This window comes from Ovis aries, chromosome 2 (assembly GCF_016772045.2).
Source record: "Ovis aries strain OAR_USU_Benz2616 breed Rambouillet chromosome 2, ARS-UI_Ramb_v3.0, whole genome shotgun sequence".
Classification (NCBI taxonomy): Eukaryota; Metazoa; Chordata; class Mammalia; order Artiodactyla; family Bovidae; genus Ovis; species Ovis aries.
Genome location: NC_056055.1, coordinates 249,709,159 through 249,734,448, shown reverse-complemented (window position 1 = coordinate 249,734,448; position 25,290 = coordinate 249,709,159). Strand labels below are relative to the sequence as shown.

At 60.2% G+C, this 25,290-nt stretch overlaps 1 protein-coding gene across 1 annotated transcript; it reads right to left on the bottom strand.

Moving 5' to 3' along the window:
* Positions 1-306: 306 nt before the first annotated feature.
* Positions 307-23,871, bottom strand: FAM131C (family with sequence similarity 131 member C). Its single transcript, XM_027965693.3, has 7 exons — positions 23,734-23,871; positions 6,761-6,864; positions 5,335-5,370; positions 4,998-5,091; positions 2,443-2,628; positions 1,902-2,012; positions 307-1,083 (listed from the first exon to the last, which is right to left on the bottom strand). The coding sequence occupies exons 1-7, from the start codon at positions 23,753-23,755 to the stop codon at positions 839-841; spliced, it is 798 nt and encodes a 265-aa protein (XP_027821494.2). The 5' UTR covers positions 23,756-23,871; the 3' UTR covers positions 307-838.
* Positions 23,872-25,290: the final 1,419 nt, after the last annotated feature.

The following is a 25,290-nucleotide window of genomic DNA, read 5'->3' as shown; positions in this document are numbered from 1 at the left end:
CCTTCCTGGCAGGGAGCTATGGGGGAGAGCGGGCTCCCACTGGGTCTTATGATGCCTGTCCTCATGGGTACGCATGACCCTGTTTCCCAGTTACCTCCACTCCAGCCTCAGCCTCCTCCTCGGCTGAGCCGGGGCTGACAAAGCGGGGTCCTCGGAGCCCACAGAGCCTTAAGCCTCTCCATGGGGACCATCCTGGCCGCCAGCAGCAGGGTGACCGGCAGTCTTTGTGTTGAGGGGTCAGGGCCCTCTCCTGCGAGCCGGGGGCCCAAGGACATGCTGTCCCCTGCAGAGACCAGGCCAAGGTCATCCAGGGAGAACCCACCGCTTTAATGTCTGCCGAGAACCTTCCTGGAGGTGGAGGGGGGCGCGAGGAGGGGAAGCAGGGCCCCGAGGAGTGGATCCGGAGAGTGAGGGGCCAGCAGACACTCCGAGGCACAGGGTCCCTTGAAGAGCGCTGAGGAGCAGGGGTCAGCGCCCCGAGGAGCCGCCGCCTCTGATGGGGCCGGAGCACAGGCGGAGGGCGGAGGGCTGAGCCTGGGGCTAAGCGGGGTCCCCACGCCCTTGTGTGGCTGTTGGCTCCTCTGGGCAGTCTGCCCGGGTGTCTGCTGAGAGTCCTCGAACCTGCCCGTGGCAGACACCCTGCAGGGGAGGCGCTCTCCTGAGCCAGGTAGAGAGAGGGAAGGGGATCACGGCTCCCATGGGGGAGGCACGGAGTGTCCACAGGAGCGCCGCCCCAGCCCATGCCTGCCCCGAGGGGTCACAAAACGCCCACCTAGCGCCCGAGGCCCGACGGCTCTGGGCTGCCCGCCGGGCTGCGGCAGGTGTGGCCCGGCCTGCCTCAGTTGTAGAACACCTCGTCCTCCTCCTCGCAGGGCAGGCCGCCGTCCCCAGAGCGGAGGGGGCCCTGCGGTCCGGCCCCCGCCTCAGGCCCCAGGGCCCCTGGGAGCCGCGGCCGCAGCTGCCGTCCAGGGCTGGGGGGCTCGTCAGGGGAGGGCCAGCCGTCGGGGGAGGAGAAGGCCAGAAGACGGTCATCCTGCGAGTGGACACTCAGAAGGCTGTCCTGGAGACAGACGCTCCCCAGGTCTGCAAAAGCAGCGGGAGGTGGGGGTGAGGCTGGAGCGGGAAGCCCTGCCCCTCGCCCTCCCTGGGGTAGGCGGCAGGGGCCAGCGGCGGAGGGCCTGCTTCGGAACCCAGCTTCATCAGCACCAAGCTGTGTGGCCTCGGTCATGTCACGGAACCTCTGAGCCCTTTTCTCCCTGGGTGATGGCGTGGTGGCGGCAGTGAGCAGAATGGCTAACAACAGACTCTGGAGCCAGCCTGCTGGCCTCGAATCCTTCTGTGCTCTGAGAACTGGGCTGGCCAGTGCTCTCCCCAGGCCTCTGCCCCTCCCCTCGCTCATATCAGGCGGAGGAGCACACAGTGGGCGTGCGAGCTCCACCCAGGACCCAGGCTCCCTGAAGCCCTCAGGGGTAACCAGGGGGTCTACAAGGGTGCCTGACGGTGCCTGAGGTTGAGGTTCAGAGCCTGAGGCCTCAGTTTCCCTTACTTGTGAAATGGAGAGAATAGCCGCCCTGCTGCTCAGAGTGTCACAGGATAAACGGAAGCAACGCGTGTGGAGCGCGGGGCACGGTGAGCGCTCGGGGCACGGTGTCTGCCACCAATGTACCGACGTCTCTGTTCCTCATCCAGCCCATCGCCTACCTCTCTATCTATCATTCTCCCCTTTGTGCTCATGGCGCTCCCGGGCAACGGGCAGGGCAAGGATCACCAGCCCCCCTTTTCAGGTGAAGAAAACCTAAGGCTGAGGGTCGGCGGGGCTTCTCTGAGGTCCCAGGGCTCAGGTAGCAGAGCAAGCCCGCTCGCCGGCCCCACGGCATCCCACCCCGGCCCCAGGGCCATACCCTGGAGCTGCAGGACGTCCGCGGGGCTGCTCTCCGGGCCCAGCTCTCCATCGTCCAACGAGGACCAGGCGCTCAGTGTGGCCTCCGTGATAGCAAACTGCTCGGCAACCCCTGTGGGGACGGACCAGGTTCGGCGGGGGTGCAGAGGCTGTGGGTGGGCGGGCGCCACATGCTGGCTCTCGAGGCTGCCCATCTGTGGGCCCCGGGGATCAGAGTTCCCATCAATGCCCCCGCACTCAGCACTGTGATTCCCTGCCCAGACCAGTGGTAAAGACCTCTTATGCCAATGCAGGAGGCATAAGAGACGCAGGTTCAAACCCTGGGTCAGAAAGACCCCCTGGAGAAGGACATGGCAACCCACTCAGTATTCTTGCCTGGAAAATCCCATGGACAGAGGAGCCTGGCGGGCTACAGTCCACGGGGTCACAGAGAGCTGGACACGACTGAACCGACTGAGCATGCAGACAACCCTCAGGGGGGACCCCGGGGTCTCTCAGGACCAGACCCAGCCAGTCCGTCCCCCACCCCCGCCCCTGCTGACCTGCGGCAAAGCGGGCCTCTCGCAGCTCGTCCGGAAGGCGGCTGTAATGCTCGTCGTCGTCGGCAGGGGGCAGCTCCCAGCCCGCCCGCTGGGCACTCCAGCCCTTCCACTCGATGAGGTGGGCCACGCGGCCGCGGGCCATGGCCGTGGGCTTTGTGATGTGGTCCCTGATGCTCTGCACCACTCCTGCGGAGATTGAGGGCGGCTGAGCCAGCCCCAGCCCCAAGAGCCGAGCCCTCCCAGAACCTCCAGCCGGTCCAGTGGCCTGTCCCCCATGTCCCTCCAGAGCCATGTCCTCAGAGTCCCACCCGCAGTGCCGGTACCCACCTCACTTCTCACGCCCCGCCTGCTCACAGCCTCCCACACCCCGAGGCCCCCTTGCACAGACGTTCCCCCACCCCCCGCAGGCCCCACGCCCTGCCAGCAGCCTGCTCCCGGCAGTGCTCCTGCCCACCTGGCCCTTCTCCTCCAGACCTGCCACACCCCTTGCTCCCTTCTGACCAAGTTCACACCCGTTTGCTCAAGGAGATTCACTCGTGGATCCTTCAAGACCCACCAGCTGTCCCTTCCTCCAGCAGTTAACAAGCCAGGGGACAGCGTCTTCTGTGCCTAGACACTGCCTGCTCTTCCCAGGGTGAGACCTGCAGCAGGCAGGGAAGGCTTCCTGGAAGAGGTGGCTGGAGGCAGGCTTTGAAGGCAGTTTGGGTTGGATAAAAAGAGGCAAGGTTGGAGGCTATTTCAGAGATAAGAAGGGGATGAAGGCATAGAAGAGTCGGGCGTGGTTCCAGGACCACCAGGGGCAAGCCACGGGGCAACACTGGGAAGAGGGTGGCAGAAGCATCTGGGACGCTCAACAAGGCCCGGACTGGGGGTGGGCCAGCCCTCTCCTGTCAACGGCACCGTGACCAGCAGGAGGGCAGCTCAGGGCGGACCTGCCGTTGAGGAAGAATGTCCTCACTGGAGGACTTAGGGCCAAGGGTAGGCTTTAGGGGCCACTGAAGGGAGTCAGTGAGGGACCAGACAGCGTGGGGAGATGGGGAGCAGGGGCTGGGGGGGGGGGCTCTTGGGAGCAGGCCAGCTGGATGAGCAGGCTGATGGACAGAACGTTGTCAAGGATGATCCCCGGTGTCTCCTCCAGCCCAGGCTGAGAACATGGATCTGTGGGGTCACTGGTCCCAGAAAGCAGGACATGAGGGAAGGCAACATTTAAGGAAGAAAGGCGACTCCTCTGGTGGTCCAGGGGCTAAGCCTCCACATTCCCAACGCAGGGGGCCCAGGTTCAATCCCCAGTCAGGGAACTAGATCTCACGGGCAACAGCTGAGCTTCCTCATGATCCAACTAAGAACTGGCACAGCCAAGCAGATAGACAGATGCATAATTAAAAATAATAATTCAAAAAAGCTAATGTTGACTTGCTTTAGAAAAAGGACGGAAGGGAGAAAGGAAGGCACCCATGAAGGAAGCTGAGACAAAACTCCGGGAGAGTGGGAAAGACGGAGGTCGGAACGGTGGGGAGCGCCGGCAGCCGGCGGAGGTTTCCGGAGCGGCGGTTCAGCGTCCCCCGAGGGGCGGGTGAGGCGGAGGGAGACGATTTCGGGTGGAGGAAAAGGGGGGCAACCTCGGGGGGCTGCGAGGGGCTGAGGATGTAGCAGCCTGTGAGCAGAGCCGGCTGAGCAGAGCCCCGAAGGCCGCGCCGGGGCGACCACCCCCTGCTGCTGCGGGCGCCACGGAGCACAGCTGTGCTGACACCTGCGCCCTCGGGAGCCTCGCCCTCGGCTGACGGAGCTGCCTCACCCAGAGAGGCCTGGGAGCCGGGAGTCCTCCCGAGCGGCGGCCGACACTGACGGACGCACGAGCCGTGTGAAGTCAGCCCCGGCCTCAGAGCCGCGGGTTCTGTCGGTCAGGCTGGGAGAGAGGAGACCTGCAAGCCACCCTCCGCCGAGCCCCGCCCCGGCCCCGCCCCGGCCCCGCCCCGCCCCTGTCTTGAGCCCCGCCCCGGCCCTGTCTTGAGCCCCGGCCCCGCCCCGGCCCCGCCCCTGCCCTGTCTTGAGCCCCGCCCCGGCCCCGCCCCTGCCCTGTCTTGAGCCCCGCCCCTGCCCTGTCTTGAGCCCCGCCCCGATTCCTGCCCCGCCCCGCCCCGCCCCGGCCCCGGCCCTGCCCTGCCCTGCTCCCCTCGCTCCCTGAAGGGTTCCTCGGTGAAGCCCCTCTCGGTCCCCCTCGGTGAAGCCCCAGCACAGTGCCCCTCTCGGCTCTGCTTCTAGGGAACCCATCACAAATTGGCTGCTTTCATCTGCTGCAGAGAGGCAGGGAGAGCACCGGGGAGACACCCACAACTTCAGGAGGACCCAGCAACTGAACGCCCCCGAGGGGCAGGGGGTTAACCCCCACGTCCTGCAGAGTCCCGGACGGAGCCCGGAGCCCGGCGTTTAGAAAACTCTTGCGTCCAACAGGGCTGCAGCCCCTCCAGCGGCAGTTCCGCTCTGACCTTCCCGCCGCCCGTGGCTAGGGGACACGGTGAGGATACCCAGGGCAGGAGGGGGCAGCCGGAGCTCACCCACGAGGGACGAGGTGGCCAGGGCTGCCACGCTGTAGCTGCTGGAGCAGGACCTGGAGTCGGCCAGGTAGCCGTTGGTGGTCTGGAAGCAGGTCTGTAGGAAGGGGAGGGGTGAGCGAGGGGGTAGACCGGCCAGACGGCCCCCCACCCCTCCCACCCCACCACCCACGCTCCCCAGGTCCTGGGCGGTCCTGCCAACCCCCACAGGACCCTCCCCAGCCCTGTGTCCATCAGACTGCCCAGGGCTGGCAGCACTGTGGGCCCAAGCTGGGCCCACAGAGCGAGGGCGACTGTCAGCTGGGGCTGGCCAGACTGTGGGAGGGGCGAGTGCACTCACCTGCCAAGGATCCCAGCAGAAACCCATCTGTTTGTCCTGAAACAAGAGGAGAAAAAGGAGCAGGCAGGGCCTGGCACGCTGTGCCGGCAGAGGGCACAGCCCCTGCAGCCCCAGGGGGCGGTGCTCCCTGATTGAGCCCACGTCTGCCTGCTCCTGGGGCATGCCCTCCTGTCCCCTGGCACGCAGAGAGAAGCAGGTGGGTGCGGGGCAACCGTGACTCTGCAGGAGAGGCAGGGGGCGTGGGGGACCAAGCAGGCCTGGGCTCAGACTGTGACTGCCGTTTCTCCTGTACATCCTTGGACTAGTCACCTAACATCCCAGAGTCTTAGTCTGCGCCTCTGTAAGATGGGACAGTGCCATTCATCTCACAGGGTGTGGGGAAGCATAAACGGCATAACGTAGGCAAAGGGCCGGGCACAGCGCTGAGCACGCGGTGTGCGGGCGCTCGCTCGCTCTCTCTCTCCCTCTCTCTCTCTCTCTCTATATATATATATACACACACACACACACACACATGCCAGTCCTTTACCACTGGGCTCCCCAGGTGGCTCAGTGGTAAAGAATCCACCTGCCAACACAGTAGAGATGCAGGTTCAATCCCTGGGTCAGGAAGGTCCCCTGACCTCCAGTATTCTTGCCTGGGAAATCCCACGGATGGAGGAGCCTGGCAGGCTATGGTCCATGGTGTCAAAAAGAGTCAGATATGACTTACAGATTAAACAACGTAATTACGTGCTAAGTAGCTTCAGTCATGTCCGACTCTGTGACCCTATGGACTGTAGCCCACCAGGCTCCTCTGTCCATGGGATTCTCGAGGCAAGAGTACTGGAGTGGGTCGCCATGCCCTTCTCCAGGGGATCTTCCAGACCCAGGGATCAAATCCAGGTCTCTTATGTCTACTTGTATTGGCAAGCAGGTTCTTTACCACTAGCACCACTTGGGAATCGTGTGTGTGTGTGTGTGTGTGTACATTTGTTTATGATATACATATATATATATATGTGATAGATATATCAACTTGTGAGTTCAGGCCACAGCTTCTGGGGCAAAGGTCAAAATTCTGCGCCAGGTTTGAGGCCCTGGCGAGTCCGGCGTGGTCTGTCTGAATGAGCTGAGAACTCATTCCTTCACCCCCCAGTCCGCAGTGCAGGCGGCCAAGGAGTCGTGGGCTCATAACAGAACATCTTCTCTGCAGGACGGGGTGAATCTGGGTGGGAGGCCCTTCATGATGGGACTCTTATCTGTATAGACCAGGTTCAGTGCCTGGATGCCCCGCTCCATTCAGAGCTTCATCAGCTGAATAGAACCCTGAGCGGCCTGACCCTGCAGGAAGGAGCCAGGCCCGGCAGGGAGAAGAGGAGGCTAAAACAGTTTCTGCTTCCAGAGCACAGCCCAGGAACCAGGAGGACGAAGCACGACCAATTACCTTTCCAGTGACATGGTCTGAAGCCACGATAGAGGGCAAGTCTGGGTTCAGGGGGGCCGTGCCCTGGGGCATGGGGCAGTCCTTGTGGGCACTTGTGAGCAAATCTGGAAAAAAGGAAGACACGAGGAACTTAGACAAGCCCAGAGCTCTGTTGTTACGAAGCCCATTCAAGCCAGCTCTGAGAGATGACGTTACTTTATTATTACATCATTTCATCGAAAACAGACTCAGGGACTTCCCTGGCGGTCCATGGTTAAGAATCTGCCTTGCCATGCAGGGGATGTGAGTTCAATCCCTGATAACAGAACTAAAATCCCACACACCCTGGAGTAACTAAGCTGACGCAGTGCAGCAAAAGATCCCGTGTGCTGCAAGTGAGACCCAACACGGCCAAATAAATAAAATGTTTAAAAAGAAAAAGAAAACAGACTCAGGCCCACAGCAGGTGAGGAGTCCAGCCAGATCCCACCAGTAGGATTTCGCTGCCCTCTCCTTGTTACTCCATTTTTACTAACTCCAGTCCTCCAGCGATTGCTTGACCTCACGGAGACCCCCAATCTGTCTGTTCGCCTGTCTTTCGTAAGACACTCATGTCCCCACTTCCCTCCTGGCCCAGCTAAGACTCCTTGGCATATCCTTAAAGGTCTCCTTTGCAGATGCCCTTGACTCGCCTCTCTTAACTCTGTTTTGGCCTAACCCTCCGCCCACTTTGTGGGGACCCTCAGAGCTGCTGGCTGCCAGGGAAAGTCACGGGTGTCAAGTGAAATTGGTGTCCACCAGTCTACCCGGAGAAGGCAATGGCACCCCACTCCAGTACTCTTGCCTGGAAAATCCCATGGAAGGAGCAGCCTGGTGAGCTGCAGTCCATGGGGTCGCTAAGAGTCAGACACGACTGAGCGACTTCACTTTCACTTTCATGCATTGGAGAAGGAAATGGCAACCCACTCCAGTGTTCTTGCCTGGAGAATCCCAGGGACGGGGGAGCCTGGTGGGCTGCCGTCTATGGGGTCACACAGAGTCGGACACGACTGACGCGACTTAGCAGCAGCCGCAGTCTACCCAGGGATCCCTCTACGTGTCTGATTCCTGCGAGTTTGCATCCTGTGAGGCTGACTGCTTGGTCCTCTTTCCTTCTCGAACTTTCACAGGGACACCCCTGCGGGTCCCTGCACCCTGCTGCCGGCTGCTCTCCGGCTCTCGGTGCGATCCAGGAGCCTTCGGCAGGTGTCACCCATCCTGTCCACCTCGGATCTGCCCCGCCGCATGCCACACCGTCTGCCTTCCCTCTTGTGACAAAAGAAGGGCCGTCCCCCAGCCCAAGCCCAGCCCGTCCACCGGGGTCTCATGCCTGCCCTCCCCCGGGGCTCCATGCTCTCTCTTTCCCATGTTGTCCCAATTTCTCTCCCCAGAGTCGGCCCATCGGTGTGGCTGTGCTGCCTCTGGGCTCAGGGACTCTTGCCGGCATTGCCTCTCCTGTCTCCTGCCGCGTGGGGTCCCCTCACCACTGGGCTGGCCCCCAGCCCCTCCCGTCCTGACAACCCAAGGCTCTCCACCCTTGGAAGACACTCTCCCAACCCCTGTCCCTCCGCTCCTTGCTCACGCCTCTGCCCCCAACTTAGAGCTGTGTCCAGCCTCTACTCCCCGTCTTCTCCTGTTCTCCTGCACCGGTTCCAACCAGCCTTCCTTGAGACAGCCCTTGGCAAGTGTCCAGAAAGCTCAGAAGGATCCTCCGGCCCATCCTCGGCGGCCCCCCAGCAGGCACGAGGGTGCCCCTCCTGCAGCCGCACCCTCTCCTGACCCCCCACCTCCACAGCCGCTCCTCTTCCTCCTCCTCTGCTCAACCCCAGAGCTGACCCACCGCTCATCCCGGGCCCCTGCTCACCTCCCTTCTCCCCTCTCCCAGGAGGTCTCACCCCTGCGGCTGACCCCCACATTTATGCCTCCAGCCCCGACTCTTTGCTGGAGCTCCTGGCTGAATTTCCAGCTCCCTACATGGTTGCCCACTAGGCATCTCAAGCAAACGCAGGCAAAACGGAACCTGCAAACCACAATCCGTCTTCCTTCCCCAGCTTTAGAGAGCGACGTGACGGTCCACCCAGCTGTCCTGACGACAAGCCCAGGCACTTTCCCCGACTCTTCCCGCCAACCCCGTCCAGCAACCAGCAAGTCTCCCTAGCCCTCTCTCTGACCTCTGCCCCAGATTTAGCCCTCTCCATCAGCACTGCTGCTCCAGCCTTGCCCCGTGAGAGCTGTCACCTTCTCCACCAGCAGCCTCCTCCCTCCCCTGCTGGGCCATCCACTCTCCACCAGCATCACGGGGACGTCACACCCCTGGTCAGGCTGTCTCCATCTGCCCGGCTGCCTCCCTTCCATCACCTTAGGGACAGAGGCAGCTCCAGCCTCGCGGCCTGAGGGCCTCCAGCCGGCCCGCTCTGACTGCAGTCCCCGGCCCGCGCCCGCGCCCGCTGTCCTGGGCACTCCGCTCCGTGCTGCTCCTCAAACGGCCAGGCCTGCTCTTCGTCCTTGATGTCCCCCCCGTGCCTGGAACACCCATTCCCCAGATCCTCTGGAACCTCATCATCCAGCGCTCAGCTCAAGAGAAGCCGTCCCTGGCCACCTCCCTGTCCCCACGCCAGCCACCAGTCACCCCCCACAGTCCTCACCCTGATATCTGTGCTTATTTAAGGTCCAGCGGCTCCCCCTACAACAAATGTGAGCGCCGCGAGGGTGGAGACCCTGGCGGCTCTGCTTGGGGCTCGGCGTCCACAGCACCTGACTTAGTGGGGGCTCTGTAAACCCCTGGGGGATGCCTTCTACCCTCTGGTAAAAGTACTTCTGTGCGGGAGGGCACTGCCGAATTATCAGGGCCTACCACATCCTAGGTTCACAGTTGTTGCTGAGGGATTGACCACCTTGAACCAAGCAACTAGAATTGCTGGGCTGAATCCTTGGTCTAACTAGGAGGAATCCTCCAGTCCCCCAGGATGACAGGGACACTCTTACCATTCATTCGATTAATGTGCGTGCTTACTCTTCCATTCGCTGAACGGCATTAGCTGAGCAACTACTATGTACCACCCACTGTTCTGAGTACTAGAGACAGTGGTGAAGCCTGGGCTTCCCCGGTGACTCAGACGGTGAAGAATCTGCCCACAGTGTGGGAGACCTGAGTTCGATCCTGAGGTCAGGAAGATCCCCTGGAAAAGGGAATGGCTACTCACTCCAGTATTCTTGCCTGGAGAATTCCATGAACTGAGGAGCCTGGTGGGCTACAGTGCATGGGGTCACAAAGAGTTGGACACGACTGAGCGACTAACACTTTTACTTTCTCTCACTGGTGGTTAGAACTCTGCGCCGCCACTGCAAGGGGCGTGGGTTTGATCCCTGGCTGGGGAACTAAGATCACATACGTTGTGCAGCATGATCCGAAAAAAAAAAAGACAGAGATGATTTCTCTACCCTGGTGGAGCTGACATTCTAGTAAGTGAGACAGACTATTAACCCAGAACTCACAAGCTCTGAGAGCTGCTCAGAGCTGAGGTCTGGGTATCCAGAAAAGTCCAGTTATATGAAGAGCTGTAGCCTGGCCACTCATTCATTCACCCATGTAGCCATTTATTCCTTCAGCCACTGAGCACCCATCTCCTGGACGTCTGCACTGTGCCGGCACCTGGGGACCGAGGTGGGATCAGCTCTGTCCCTGCCCTCAGGGAGCTCACAGTTACATGCAGGAAGCCCCGCAAAGCCCCTCACTCAAAGCCAAGGCTGAGCGGCATGAAGGGCATCACCTGAGGACTGCTGTTCTCTTCACCCTCCTGTACCGGCATGATTGCAGAGTCCTCACCGTGACCTAGAGAGGAGGCTCCGTGGTCAGCTTGGCAGGTGAGGAAACCCAGGGCAGGTGGGGGAGTCACAGCCCCAGGCACACGGCCCGCCGAGGGCAGTCAGGACCTGAACCCTGCGGGTCTGATGCTGAGGCGCCTCCTCTCGCAAAGCACAGGAGTTGTGATGATTTTCGGCGGGGACTGGGGGCTGCATGGTAGCGCTGATGGGGCAGCTGGCCAGGAGGGGGTGTCTGGAGGTGGACGGTTTGGGTGGGCGCAGGGATGGTGGGGCGGGGAGGGGGTGAGGCGGGCGGGGCTTGCGCCAAGCCCGGGTCGAAGGAGCGGTCTGGGGCGATGCCTACAGAGGCTCCCCCCCGCTGCCTCCCCTCCCAGCCTCCACCGTCCTGCCCTGGGCAGCGGCTCCCGTCACCCTTTCTGGCTGGGGGCCGCCTGGACAGAAGCAGACGAACGGATGGCGTGGACACAGACGCGGCTTCCGGGAGGAGGCGGAGGCCACAGAGGGTCTGAGGCTGGAGATGGGAGGCGCCAGGCCACCCCAAAGGCAGGGCTGGGCGGAGGAGAGTGGGCAGAACCGGAGACGCCGAGATCGGGGTTAACGAGGAGGGGGAGCAGGCAGGGGCGGCTGTGGGCGCCCCACGCAGCCCCCTGACCCCGTGGGCCCCCGTCCGCTTCTGTTGCCCACAGTCCCCGCCCCGCCCCGCGGGCTGGGCTTCCACCAGGCAGCTCCTGAGGCGCAACTGGGCTGAAACAGCCAGGAAGCGATGTTGCTCCCGGCGGAGTGGCCCTCGCCCGTGACCGGAGGGGCAGGGCCCCAGGTACTGTGTTTCGGGCGGGAGAACTCCGAGCTCCACTCTCATCCGAGTCCCCGGTGGAATCAGCCTGACCCTGCGGCACGGCGGGCGCCCTCTCCCGGCCGCGTCTCCTCCTCCCGCTCTCTCCACTTCACTGCTTCCCTCTGGAAGGTTCCCTTCACGTCCCCGTCGCTCGCAAATCCCAGTGTCAGGAGCTGCCCTGAAGACAGCTGCCTGAGGCTCTGCTGCCAGACTGTCCAGTTCAAATCCCTTTATTCCCGTGGGCCCTGAACAAGCGACTCCACCTCTCCTAGCCTCCACTTCCGTATCTGTAAGACGGGCAACTGAGGGAGATGGTTCTGGTTCCTCGGGAATTGTCTACTAGGATCCAAAACTGAGGCCCAGGAGGCTTTGAGGGCCCGCTTTTGAAGAAAACCACTCAGAAGGTGGACGTGGGGGGGGCGGCGGACACCCTCTAGAGTCAAAGCAGCTGAAACCAGCTCTGCCGCCCCAGCCGTCAACCCCCTCCGGACTCTTGTTGTTCACCCACCCAGTCGCGTCCGACTCTTTCGGACCCCATGGACTGCAGCACACCAGGCTTCCCTGTCCTTCACTGTCTCCCGGAGCTTGCTCAAACTCATGTCCATGGAGTCAGTGACGCCATCCAACCGTCTCATCCTCTGTCATCCCCTTCTCCTCCTGCCTTCAGTCTTTCCCAGCATCAGAGTCTTTTCCAAGGAGTCAGCTCTTCACATCAGGTGGCCAAAGTATTGGAGCTTCAGTTTCAGCATCAGTCCTTCCAATGAACACCCAGGACTGATCTCCTTTAGGATGGACTGGTTGGATCTCCTTGCAGTCCAAGGGACTCTCAGGAGTCTTCAGCACCACAGTTTGAAAGCATCAGTTCTTTGGCGCTCCACATTCTTTATGGAGAATCACACAAAGAATGAAAATCACACCCATACATGACTGCTGGAAAAACCATACCTTTGACTGTATGGACCTTTGTCGGCAACGTGATTATCTCTGCTTTTGAATATGCTGTGTAGGTTTGTCATAGTTCTCCCCCCGCCCACCCCAAGGAGCAGGCGTCTTCTGACCCTACCCGTTTCTCCCCACAGGCTGAATGAGGGGATGTCAGGGACTCACTTGCAGAGATCTGGGAGGCCTGCAAAGGAGAGGCCACCACTTCATCTGCCCACTTCACCCCTTCCTGCTTGGATGTCCATAACTGGGGCAGGGGCAGCCTGCCCTCCCACCTCCAGTAAGGCAAGGCTTGTGTTATCACGGGTCCGGCAGACACAGAGAACGGGGCCAGGTGTGAGGCCTGCTGGTGCCCCTAAGAGGGCCGCTTGCAGGCAATGGGACCCCAGCCCCAAGAGGCTGGAAGGTGGACCACTGTAGGGAGAAAAGCGAGTTGAGCAGGGGATGAAGAGGTCAGACCAGCCAGGTCTTCCATGATGGGCCCACCCCCTCCCACTGCGTGGGCTCGGAGAATCTCCTGTGCTAGCCTGGGAGACCCTGGCGCCACCCACCCCTAGTCCTTCTCTGCCCCTCACTCCAGGCGGTCCTGCCTCGGACCCTGTGCGCCGGCTGTTCTTTCCTCCACCTGGGACTCTCTCCCTGAGTACACGGTTCACACCTCGCTCCGCCCAGGTCTCTGCTCAGATGCTGCAACCCCAGTGCGGCCTCCCCAACCATCTCATTTAAGAGGACGCCCGCGCCTCTCCAGCCCCTCACCCTGTTTCACCCGTCACTCCACAAAGCGTGTGTCTGCTTCCTCCTTCATGGATTCCCCTAGAACACACGCTCTGGGAGGGCTGGGACTCTGCCTGTTTTATTTGCCACAGTGGCCCGAGCGCCTGCCCAGGGCCTGGCACGTTGTAGGTGCTCACTAAACATTCGATGTAAGAAGGGAGGAATGAACATTTGGGTGCCAACCACATGGAGGAGTCACCTGAGAGCCAGGGCTAGCCGAGGGGGACGGCTAGAGCTCCAGGCAGACACAAACACAAAACGGTCTCTGCCCCATTTTTTCTCAAGGTTTTTGGGCCGACTCCAGCATGCTGCAGGAGAATGGGACCCAAAGGAGAGAGAGGCCAGCAGAGCAAAGAGCAGACCATGACCCTTGGTACGGCCAGCCAAGCGCCAAAGAGTTGATGCTTTCAAACTGTGGTGCTGGAGAAGACTCTTGAGAGTCCCTTGGAATACAAGATCCAACCAGTCCATCCTAAAGGAAATCAGTCTTGAATATTCACTGGAAGGACTGATGCTGAAGCTGAAACTCCAAATCTTTGGCCATGTGATGCGAAGAGCTGACTCATAGGAAAACACTCTGATGTTGGGAAAGATTGAAGTTGGGAGGAGAAGGGGACGACAGAGGATGAGATGGTTGGACGGCATCACTGACTCAATGGACATGAGTTGAGCAAGCTCTGGGAGTTGGTGAAGGACAGGGAAGCCTGGTGTGTTGCAGTCCATGGGGCCACAAAGAGTCAGATATAACTTAGCAACAGAACAACAAGCCTCGGCCACAGGGGATGAGGGAAGGGCAAGATGGGACGGGAGAGGAAAGTGTCATCCGAGCTGGATGGACTGGACTCGTGTCCAGAAGAGGCGAGAGGGTTCTGTGATCTGCCCGAAAGGTGTTACGGGCTGGCAGGTCGGGGCGGCTCAGTGAGACTGTCTGGGGCAGGGGCTGGAGAACGGGCAGTGGAGTCGGGTGAAGCTCCAGCCCTGGGTCCAGAGCTCAGTGATCCAGGAACTAGGAGCAGGGGGCAGTGCAGGGCCGTGAGGATGGGGCTGTGTGCTCCTGGAGCACGCAACGCACTGTGCTCCTTACCCGCAGCTCTGGCCGTGTGACCCTGGGCAGATCTTGCGCCTCACCGGGCTTCAGACTTTCAGTGTACAGATGCCATGTTCCAGGCCCTTCAGAGTTGGTGTTCAAACCAGGTGGGGGACGGGCGGAACCTTCAGTGGGTCAAGCAAGCAATTTCCTTGGTCGTATTTTAAAAGAATGAAACAGAAAGGCATAGAACAGAAAATGTCAGAACCCACTGCACAATCAGGCTGAGCCTTACTTCGTGAAGCCTCTTTTGAACTGCAGACACCCGGGTGTGCACAGGAAGGGTTTTCTGCGTGTGTGTCCTGGGTTATGACACAAAGCACACTTATTCTTACGGGTCCAGTCAAAAAAGTTTGAAAGTTGCCCTCTGAGGGTTCCTGCACGCACCAGCCGGGGCCTCCAAGGTGCAGGCCGGGTGACGCTGGCTACCGGCTGCCCCAGGAACTCCTGAGGGTGCAGGGCTCCCTCCAGGCCCCGGCCCGTCGCCGGAAGCTGTTTGGAAACTGGGGCCACAGAGCGGGAATGAGGGGGGATGGCAGGTGGTGCTGAAGCCTGGAGGAGACGGGCTCGGACACGACTGCCCACGCGGCACAGACCCGGACTCCTGCTCCCAGCCCCTCCCCAGCTTCCCTGCTCTGCAGCTCAGGAGGGCTGCAGGCGCCTCTGCCAAAGCCGCCTTCTCCCCCTGAGGACTCTGGCCCCGGGATGTCACAGGCTGGTTGCCATGGAGACGTCAGGTAATGAACCAGCCCTGGGGGAAATCACAGGCTGCTCTTCACCCAGCTGGGACCAGCGGCCATGTCACCACAGGCAACTGGAAAAACACAGTGTTTCATGCAGGCGGGGGCTGGGGGACAGCCTGCAGAGACCCCAGCCTGCGCTCCTGGGGGCGCCTTCCTCTCCCACGGGAGCCGTGGGGCACCCGCTCTTTCCCAGCGCACAGCCCACTCCCCTGAACCCAGGGTCCGAGGCCCCTTCTCTGACTGCCCCTCCACCACAGGCCGGGCGCAGAACAGGCCCGGGGTCACTGCGGCAGCAGGGCCTCCTGACCCTGCAGGGCAGCGCCGTCCTCTCCTTCCGTCCCCCCCACGCCCTGCCTCCACCAGAGCTGCTCAGCGCGCCAAGGATGCCCCCTGCCTTCCCACACCGGCTCCTCAGTCCACCGGGTCCAGCCACCCCAGCAGCTGCTCCCAATGCTTCACCCTCTTGCAGCAAAGCTCCGACACTGGTCCTCGCCACTCGTGCCTGGGGTGAGGCTGCCATGTAACCCCCCAGACTCCTCTCTTGGCCTTCCAGCCCCTGAGCTGGGCCTTGGCACTCCTAGCGATCAGTCAGTGCCTGCCGTCTGCCCGGGTCCCACGCCCTGGGGGGCATGCGGGTCCCAGGCTTCACCCTGCTCCCGCTCAGCGGCCCAGAGAGGGTGAAGCTCCTCTCGAAACACACAGGATCTGAGATGCAGCCAAGGCCCGAAGTCCCTTGTGATGCCCTCCCTGGACTGTCTCGGGGCCCCCGGGCTGAGTGCATGGGGCGGACCACGGCCACGTGACATGTCCAGCTGCAGCCTTGCCCTGGACACAGCATGGTGGGCACGGCCTTCCCCCCACAGGCCTGCCCCGCGCGTGAATCCCAGCCCCTCACTCCCCGGGCTGGCGTGCCTACGCGACAAGAGCCCAACTTCCCTGAACACCCTGATCTAGCCTTACCTCCTCCAGCAGCCTGCCTAGATCAGCCTCAGCTGCATTAGGCCATTACCTTACCAGCAGCCCTACGCGGCATAGTCCGGCGTACAGTGATTTCCTTACACTGTTGACTGAACACCTCCTCTGCTAGGCCTTGCCATCCATTGTCTCCCATTTTATCTTAACAGCAACCCTGCAGGGAATTCCCTGATGGTCCAGAGGTTAGGACTCAGTGCTTCCACTGCTGGGGGCCCAGGCTCATCCCTGGTCAGAGAACTAAGATCCTGCAAACCGGGTGGCTGAGAGAGAGAGTCAGAAAGGGAAACAGCAGCTCTGCAGACTAGGCACCATGGCGCCCGTCTCCAGGCCAGTTCAGAAAAGGCAGAGGGACCAGGGAGAGAGAGCCAGAGAGGGGACAGCCACTCTGCAGACTAGGCACCATGACGCCCATTTTCAAGCTGGTTTTAGAAAAGGCAGAGGAACCAGAGAAATTGCCAACATCCACTGGATCATCAAAAAAGCAAGAGAGTTCCAGAAACACATCTACTTCTGGTTTATTGACTATGCCAAAGCCTTTGACTGTGTGGATCACAATAAACTGTGGAAAATTCTGAAAGAGATGGGAATATCAGACCACCTGACCTGCCTCTTGAGAAACCTATATGCAGGTCAGGAAGCAACAGTTAGAACGGGACATGGAACAACAGACTGGTTCCAAATAGGAAAAGGAGTACGTCAAGGCTGTATATTGTCACCCTGCTTATTGAACTTATATGCAGAGCACATCATGAGAAACGCTGGGCTAGAAGAAGCACAAGCTGGAATCAAGATTGCCGGGAGAAATATCAATAACCTCAGATATGCAGATGACACCACCCTTATGGCAGAAAGTGAAGAGGAACTAAAAAGCCTCTTGATGAAAGTGAACGAGGAGAGTGAAAAAGGTGGCTTAAAGCTCAACATTCAGAAAACAAAGATCATGGCATCTGGTCCCATCACTTTATGGGAAATAGATGGGGAAAGAGTGGAAACAGTGTCAGACTTTATTTTGGGGGGCTCCAAAATCACTACAGATGGTGACTGCAGCCATGAAATTAAAAGACACTTACTCCTTGGAAGGAAAGTTATGACCAACCTAGATAGCATATTGAAAAGCAGAGACATTACTTTGCCAACAAAGGTCCACCTAGTCAAGGCTATGGTTTTCCAGTGGTCATGTATGGATGTGAGAGTTGGACTGTGAAGGAAGCTGAGGGCCGAAGAACTGATGCTTTTGAACTGTGGTTTTGGAGAAGACTCTTGAGAGTCCCTTGGACTGCAAGGAGATCCAGCCAGTCCATTCTAAAGATCAGTCCTGGGTGTTCTTTGGAAGGAATGATACTAAAGCTGAAACTCCAGTACTTTGGCCACCTCATGCGAAGAGTTGACTCATTGGAAAAGACTCTGATGCTGGCAGGGATTGGGGGCAGGAGGAGAAGGGGACGACTGAGGATGAGATGGCTGGATGGCATCACCGACCTAATGGACGTGAGTCTGAGTGAACTCCGGGAGTGGGTGATGGACAGGGAGGTCTGGCGTGCTGCGGTTCATGGGGTCACAAAGAGTCGGCTACGACTGAGCAACTGAACTGAATGCCCATTTACTTCCCTGGTGGCTCAGACAGTAAACCGTCTGCCTACAATGCAGGAGCTCCCTGGGTCAGGAATATCTCTTGGAGAAGGAAATGGCAACGCACTCCAGCAGTCTTGCCTGGAGAATCTCCATGGACAGAGCAGCCTAGCAGGCTACAGTCCATGGGGTCTCAAAGAGTCGAACACAGCTGAGTGACTTCACTCACTCACTCACTCACACCCATTTTACATATGGGGAAACTGAGGCTCAGAGAGGTTAAGGGCACCTACTAGTAAGTGGCAGAAATGGGGCTCAAACCTGGGCCAGTCAGACCCCAGAGCTTGTGCTTTGCCTGCTGACGAGCGCTGAGCTCCTGAGAGGTCCTCAGGCTGTTTGTCCAAGGTGGTGTCTCCCGCCTCAGACTGTGAGCTTCTAAAGGGCAAGGCCCCATCCACCCCTTCCCCAGTCTCCCCACGGTGCCCAGAGGGACTCTGCTCTTGGGCCTGGGGGTGGGGGGGTCACAGTCAGGGGTCAGAGCACTGGGGGTGCTGGGAGTGGGGGGGTCACAGTCAGGGGTCAGAGCACTGGGGGTGGGGGATGGGGGGTCACCGTCAGGGGTCAGAGCACTGGGGGTGGGGGATGGGGGGTCACCGTCAGGGGTCAGAGCACTGGGGGTGGGGGATGGGGGGTCACCGTCAGGGGTCAGAGCACTGGGGGTGCGGGGGGTGCTCCAGTCGGCCCCTTAGAGCTTGCAGCCCCTCCCAGGCATCATCAGATGCTTGCCCTTCCAGAAGGAACTCCCCGGTCTCACAGCTCACTGCTCCCAGGGCACTGGACCCAGGGTGGGGCAGGAGGGTGACGGGTGGTCTGAGCAGTGGGCAGGGGCAGGCAGAGAGTTTCACCCCAGTGGCAGGAGATGGGGCCGGAGAGACCTGGAGCTGGAGAGAGGCGGGCAGACACCGCGGGTGCCAGCAAAGCCAAAGCGAATGCCGACACGGGCGTGTCTTCAGGGTTGACTGCCTCAAGCGCGGGCCGCATGCTCAGCACCCCTCTCCTAGTGTGCTGGGGGCCAGCGTGAGGAACTCCACCCACGGCAAAGGTCATGAGGAAGGAGGCTTGGCACACGCAAAGGCGTGATCAAGCCTCAGGAAACCCCTGTTCCCGAGCATCTAACCCCACAGCCAGAGTCTGTTTTATGCTCTCACCTACACCTCTGACTTTATGGGGGGCTGTTCCCCATAACCGTTTCTCTCGGAGAAGGAGTAAACGTGCAGCTCCAAGGCAATAAAAATTCCTGGGCGTGACAAGAGTGTTTCAGCTTAGGGACTCCTCTGAAGGTTATCTAGCCCACCTGTATAGGTTCGTCCGGCCACATGTGATTGTTTACAGCCTCCCAACCTGAGAGGCACGAGATGTTTTAGACTTACTAAAGGCAAATTCTTTTGGGAAATTGTCAGTATAGTGGGTTGGTTAGGAATTATATTGGTGAAGGGTTTTTCATTTGTTGTCCCAATAATTGCTGCTAATTCCCTGCTCTGGGTGGGATAAGGGTGTCTCAGGTCAAACCTCTATGCTGGCAGACTAGCTTGTGTGACAGGATTATCCATACTCCTGCCTCATGACTGTTTACTACCTCTCAACCATAAACAGCACAGAGAGTTTTGGAGTATTTTGAGAGTCTTAATTAGCATAGGGCTTTTCTCATTGTTGAGTCAATGATTGCCTCCAGGCCTCCATATCCTTAGGCACCTGGGAATATGTTAATCAATGTATTTGGAATATAGAAAAGGAAATATAGTAGTTTGATGTTAGCAATACTAGACTTTTTGAGCTAGTGAATTTTCTCTTTTGTAATAGATCACTGTACTTTGTTATAAATCACTGTGTCCTTGCTGTGTAAAAATGTAACTTTATCACTATCTTAAGACTAAATAGATCTTAAGGGGAACATTGGTGAAAGGATTTTCATATGTTGGGCTGATGTTTGCTGCTAAATCTCCATATTCCCTACCCTTATAATGAATATAACCAGCATATAGGAGAAATAAGTATTAACCTTTAAGCATATAGGAGAAATAAGTATTAACCTTTAAGATTAAGCATGTTAACCTTGGGTTAAATAAATTCCTTTCTTGATTATAACTCGCTACACCCTCACCCTATAGGAATGCAACTTTATTTGGAGGGTGGTGCCTGGTTTAAGAAAAAACACCCTTGGAAAAAATAAGTTTTTTGGTTATCAGAAAGAAAGGGTCATAAAACATCTGCAGGTCTCATGGCCAGAAGATGATGTAAAACCCCTCAGACTTTTTTTTATACATTTATGTGAAGCACCTGATTTTGATAAAGGTCAGGACTGCTGACCCCTGTGTGAATCTGTATTCATCCCTATGTGTAACAAAAGGTATATAAGCAAACCCCAAAATAAAGAAATTGGATCAGTTCCTGGAAAGACTGATTCCCCCATGTTGTTCTTTTCTGCTCCCCGTTTTTCTGGCTAAATTCCCATCTGGAGCGTGGGTGCTCGCCAAGTCTACTCATTTGCCCCGGTTTTCAAGCCCACGCGAGAAGGAGCCCAAGGAGGGGCACCTTCCGATATTCAAGTGGCACCGGTGGCCCAATGTAGATGGTGCAAATTCCTTGTCTTGAATTTTATTGGTATCCCACGTAAACCGAGTTATTCAGCCTCTTTTTCTCTCCTACTATTTTCCGGCCGAATTTCCATCTGGTGTATGGGTACCCACAAAGCCTGCTAATTTTGTCTGGGCTTCTAAGATCAGACCAGGTGGGCCTCAGTGCCTCCTCTCCTTCGGGAGAACGGGAAGACGCCTGCGGCCTACGTAGGTGGTGATTGGTATTCCATATAAACCAAGTTATTCGGCCTCTTTTTCTCTGCTAATTTTCTAATCCCTCTCTATCTGTAATTAAATAAGTTTTTTCCAAGGACGCCGACTCCGACCCCACCTTCAAATCACCCTGGATCCACCGGGGCTGGACCCCGGCACCAGTGGGGTCCCGAGAAAGCAACAGGCAGGCGTTCTGTGCTCAGGCTCCAAGATCAGGCAGTCCTGGATTCATATCCTACCTCTCTGGGTCCTGCCTGTGTGACCTCAGCCAAGACCCTACCCATCTCTGAGCCCTACGCCCCCCTTCCGGGGTTGAATGGGGTCTAACAAGGTCAGGAGAGTGATGCCTCAGCCAGCTCAGGATAAGCACTCAAGACAACACGAAGCAGCTCTGAGGAAAGGCATTTGGTGCCTCCATCTGGGCCCAATCACTTTCCCCACGTCCTCAACCCCTCAGTGTGTCTTTTCCTGCAAGGCTGGATGGTGCTCAAAGCCCCTGTAGCTTCCCCTTTCCCAGCCAAGAGGGTCTGGATTAGCTTCTGCACAGAAGGATACTAACAAAAATTAAAAACTAAAGTGCCAGCTAACACTTAAAGGGCTTGCTACATGCCAGGTAGTGGTCTGAGTGCTCTATAGGAAGTCATTTAATCCCCTCCTAGTATCCCTGGTGGTTCAGCTGGTAAAGAAGCCTCCTGTAATGCAGGAGACCTGGGTTCGATCCCTGGGTTGGGAAGGTCACTGGAGAAGGGAATGGCAACCCACTCCAGTGTTCTTGCCTGGAGAATTCCATAGACTGGAGAGCCTGGCGGGCTACAGTCCATGAGGTCGCAAAGAGCTGGACACGACGGAGCGACTATCACTTTCACTTCCAGTACCCCTAAGACATCCATGGAAGTGCCATTCCCATTTTAGAGATGAGAACACTGAGATACATGCACAGGGTTAAGTAACTTGCCGCGGGGGCAGAGCAGGCCGGCCGGCTCCAGAGTTCGCACTCCTACCCTCTCAGGGCTGGCTCGAGGGGGCTAACTGCTGCCCAGGGCTGGGTGGGGTGGCTCTCCCAGCTGTGGCCCGAAGCCTGGGCTTTGGCTGGGCGGCTGCAGTCGCCTGCAGGCCCTGGGTGGCTGTGGGCAGCAGAAGGATGCGGCTTCGCCCGGCTTCGGGCTGCAAGTTTGGCACGTGGAGTGCGGGGGCTGCTGTGGAGGCTCCCGGGCGTCCCAGGTGGCGCCAGTGGTAAAGAGCCCGCCTGCCAATGCAGGAGACATTAAGAGACGCAGGTTCAATTCCTGGGTTGGAGGAGGGCATGGCTGCTCACTCCAGTGTTCGTGCCTGGAGAATCCCGTGGACAGAGGAGCCTGGAGGGCTACAGCCCATAGGGTTGCACAGAGTCAGACACGACTGAGTGACTCAGCACGTGGAGACTCAGAGGCTCTTGGAATCCAGAGGCCGGGGGCTGGAAGGAGCAGGCCAGGCCAGCCCTGGGTCCAACGGCCGGCTGTGTGGCACAGAGAACAAGGGCACGGGTGCCGAAGCCAGCATGACCGCGTCCAAGGCTCGCTTCTGCTCTTTCTTAACCACGCAGCCCCAGACTGTTTCCCTGCCTGTAAAATGCGGGCTGTGCTAGTACAGACCCCAGACTGGCGAGTGGAGCCTGGAACGTTCCCACCAGCCCCTGGTGAGCCGCGCGCACTCTGGGAGGAGCAGGGACAGCTAGGGGGGCAGGTGGCCTCCACTCAGGGGTTCAGACCCCCCGAGCCAGAGCAATGGGACGATGGGTGTCCTCGGCTCAAGGGGAGCTCACGCTTCCTGTACCTGCATCCAACTTGCCTGCGGGCATGTTGGCACTGGGAGTGGGCAGACCCCGTCAGGAGGGCACAAGGTCAGGATATACAACGAGGAGCCCAAACCACAGCAGGAAGGGCGCAGACCTCCGGGTGCCCCCAGAGGGCACGGCAGAGGGTCCACCAGCTACGGGGGCGTCAGAGGACCCGAGCCCCTGCCCCAGCCCTGACAGCACCGCCCTGGTCTGTGGCTAACGGGCAAGTCTCCTGGGGCCGGGCCTCTGGCGCCTGGCACAGGACGGCCGGGTGCGCAGGAGGGCCAAAGGAAAGGGGACCCCGGGACCCCAATACCAGGGGCCTGCACAGCCTTCCGGGCTTCTGCAGACACACCAAGAGCCTGCTGGCTCTAAAGAAACTTAGGTACTCTCCACTCTACATAGTACCTTCCCCTCTGGCCAGGCTGGAGGCCCAGAGCAGACCCTATGCTGGGCTCACCGGCTCTAGGCACGCAGTGTGTACACAGTGGCTGGCACACAGTAGGGGTCAGGCTGACGTCAGCTTCATGAATGAATGAAAGAACCTCACACAGCCCAGCCCCCACGCACGATCCCACCCTCCTGAGACATCCTGAGCCACTTACCTGAACCCTGGGGGCCTGGTGAGCAGAGCCCCCAGGCAGAGCCCTTTACCCCCCCCCCCAACCCTCATCTCCCAGGGCGGGTCCCCTGGAGCCTGCCTAGCCCCTACCCAGGCCTGGTTACCCCTCCACACCTGAGGAAGGGCTGGGGTGCAGGATGCGGCGGTGGCCCCCCAAGGCTGTGCCTGGGGTCAGTGGGTTTGGCTTCATACCGCAGAGTGGGAGCCAGGGTCTGTCCGCCCTCACCTCAGCCCTGCTGCTCCCGCTGCGGGGTGAAGGGACCCGGCGCAGCCTCCAACACCTGCCCACCCCTTCCCTGCCCACCCCACCGCCCCCCAGAGCGGCTCCCGGGGCTCCCTGCTCCACCCCGGGGACAGCCAGGGGTCAGGCACCAGCAGGCAGCAGAGAGCCGGGCGGAGACACAGGCCGCGGCTTCCCGGGCCGGCCGCCTGTCCCCGCCTGTCCCCGCACCAGGCTGGCGGGGTGAGGCGCCGGCAGGAGGGGCCGGGGTCTTCTTTAGACCCTGTTCCTCCCGCTAACGCCTGCCGCGGGTGTTCAGTCTGAAGACAGGGAGTGGGGTACGCGGACAGCGGTGGGCCCTGTGTCTCGGGCGGGGGGGGGGGGTCGTGGGAACGAGGGTCGGCTTGCGCCGCGAGTGCCCCGAGTCACTCCGGAGAGGCCGGGGGCGCCAGACGCTCCGTGTCCCCCGCCCCAGGCAGGGGTGTGCGGCCGCCGGGAAGGGAGAGACCCGGCTCCCGCCGCCTGCTGGGGTGCAGATGCAGGCGGGGCCCCGCGTCTCCCAGGGCGCCGGTGGGGTGCAGCCGCCGGGAAGGGCGGGTGGGTCCCCCCGCCCCCGCCCAGGCTCCTCGGAGCGGCCGAGGGACTGCGCGCGACCCGGCGCGGGGCCCCTTCCCCCGGCACGGCCCGGGCCCCCTCACCTCGCGACACGCAGGAGCCCATCACGCGGCCACGGGGCCGGGCCGCCGGGCGCTCATGTCTCCGCGGGCGCGGGGCCCACGCGCGGCGCCGGCGCGGACGAGCGGGGAGGGCTCGGGCCCGCGGCTCCCGCCGCCGCCCGGGCGTCCGGCTCGCGCCGCCCGCTAGCCTGGCACCGCCTCGCCGCGGTCAGCGCGGGGGGGCCGAGCCCCGGCGGCCCGCGCACCTGTGGCCGCGCGGCGGGGGCGGCGCTGAGCGCGGAGGCGAAGCTGGCGGCGGGGACCCCGCGGCGCGGGGCGAAGGGCAGGGACGGGCGGCGGGGGCGGGGGGGCTCCAGCATCCGGCCAGCCGGGCGCAGCGCACGGCCGGCGGTGAACCGCTTTGCAGGGAAGAAACGGAGGGGTCACGGGCCTTGCCCAGGGCTCCTGCGAGCCCGTCAGCCCCCCACTGGGGGTCGATGGGCCAGGGCCGGGGATGTAGCCGGTGGGGACGGTGAGCCGGTAGGTAGGTCAGGGTCAGGGCCTGCGGTCCCCTCGGGCGCCTGAGGGCGGGTGACCGGGGCCCCTCTAATCACTCACACTCACCCTCTCACATGCCCACCCGTGAGTGCACGTACGCACAGTTGCACGTGTGAACATATGCTTCACCCACACGCTCACCACCGCACACACCCACATTCACACACACTCGCATTCACACACACCCGCATTCACACACACTCGCATTCACACACACCCGCATTCACACACACATTCACACACACCCGCATTCACACACACTCGCATTCACACACACTCGCATTCACACACACCCGCATTCACACACACTCGCATTCACGCGCAGTCGCATTCACACACACTCGCATTCACACCCGCATTCACACGCACATTCACACGCACCCCATTCACACACACTCACATTCACACGCACCCGCATTCACACACACATTCACACGCACCCGCATTCACACACACATTCACACACACCCGCATTCACACGCACTCGCATTCACACACACCCGCATTCACACGCACTCGCATTCACACCCGCATTCACACGCAGTCGCATTCACACCCGCATTCACACGCACTCGCATTCACACACACCTGCATTCACACGCCGTCGTGCTCAGACACCCCAGCGCCCCAGCCAGCGGCCCAGCACAGCCCTCAGGCACCGAGCGCTCACTTTCGCCTCCTTCCGCCTCGCTCCATCCTGACACCTCCGTGTGTGCCAGGCAGGCTGGATGGCACGGTGCCCCTTTTACAAGTAAGCAAGCCAGGTTCCCTGGTGCCCGCCCAGCAGGGTGCTGACGGATGAAGGCGGCTGGGGTGGCCGTGTGGTGGGGCTTGGGGCCTCCAGCCGGGCAGGATCCAGGCCTGGTGGCTGCCGGTGTGGGGTGGGCTGCTGGGGTGGGCGCTGCTGCCCCTTCTTTCCTCAGGCCTGGCGCCTTCTCCGGAGAAAAGTCCTGGTGGGGAGAGACCCCGGCCAGGGGTGTCCACCGCTGGTGAGAACGTGGGCTCAGCTCACACCCGCTGTGCAACCTGGAACAAGTTGCT

Bases quoted from the DNA above. Each gene is read 5' to 3' on its own strand.
- FAM131C (XM_027965693.3), bottom strand. From the start codon at position 23,755: ATGGGCTCCTGCGTGTCGCGAG. The intron at 5,092-5,334 runs GTGAGTGCACTC...CCCTTCCTACAG, and splicing joins TCTGCTGGGATCCTTGGCAG to ACCTGCTTCCAGACCACCAA. The intron at 1,084-1,901 runs GTATGGCCCTGG...CTGCTTTTGCAG, and splicing joins GGACGTCCTGCAGCTCCAGG to ACCTGGGGAGCGTCTGTCTC.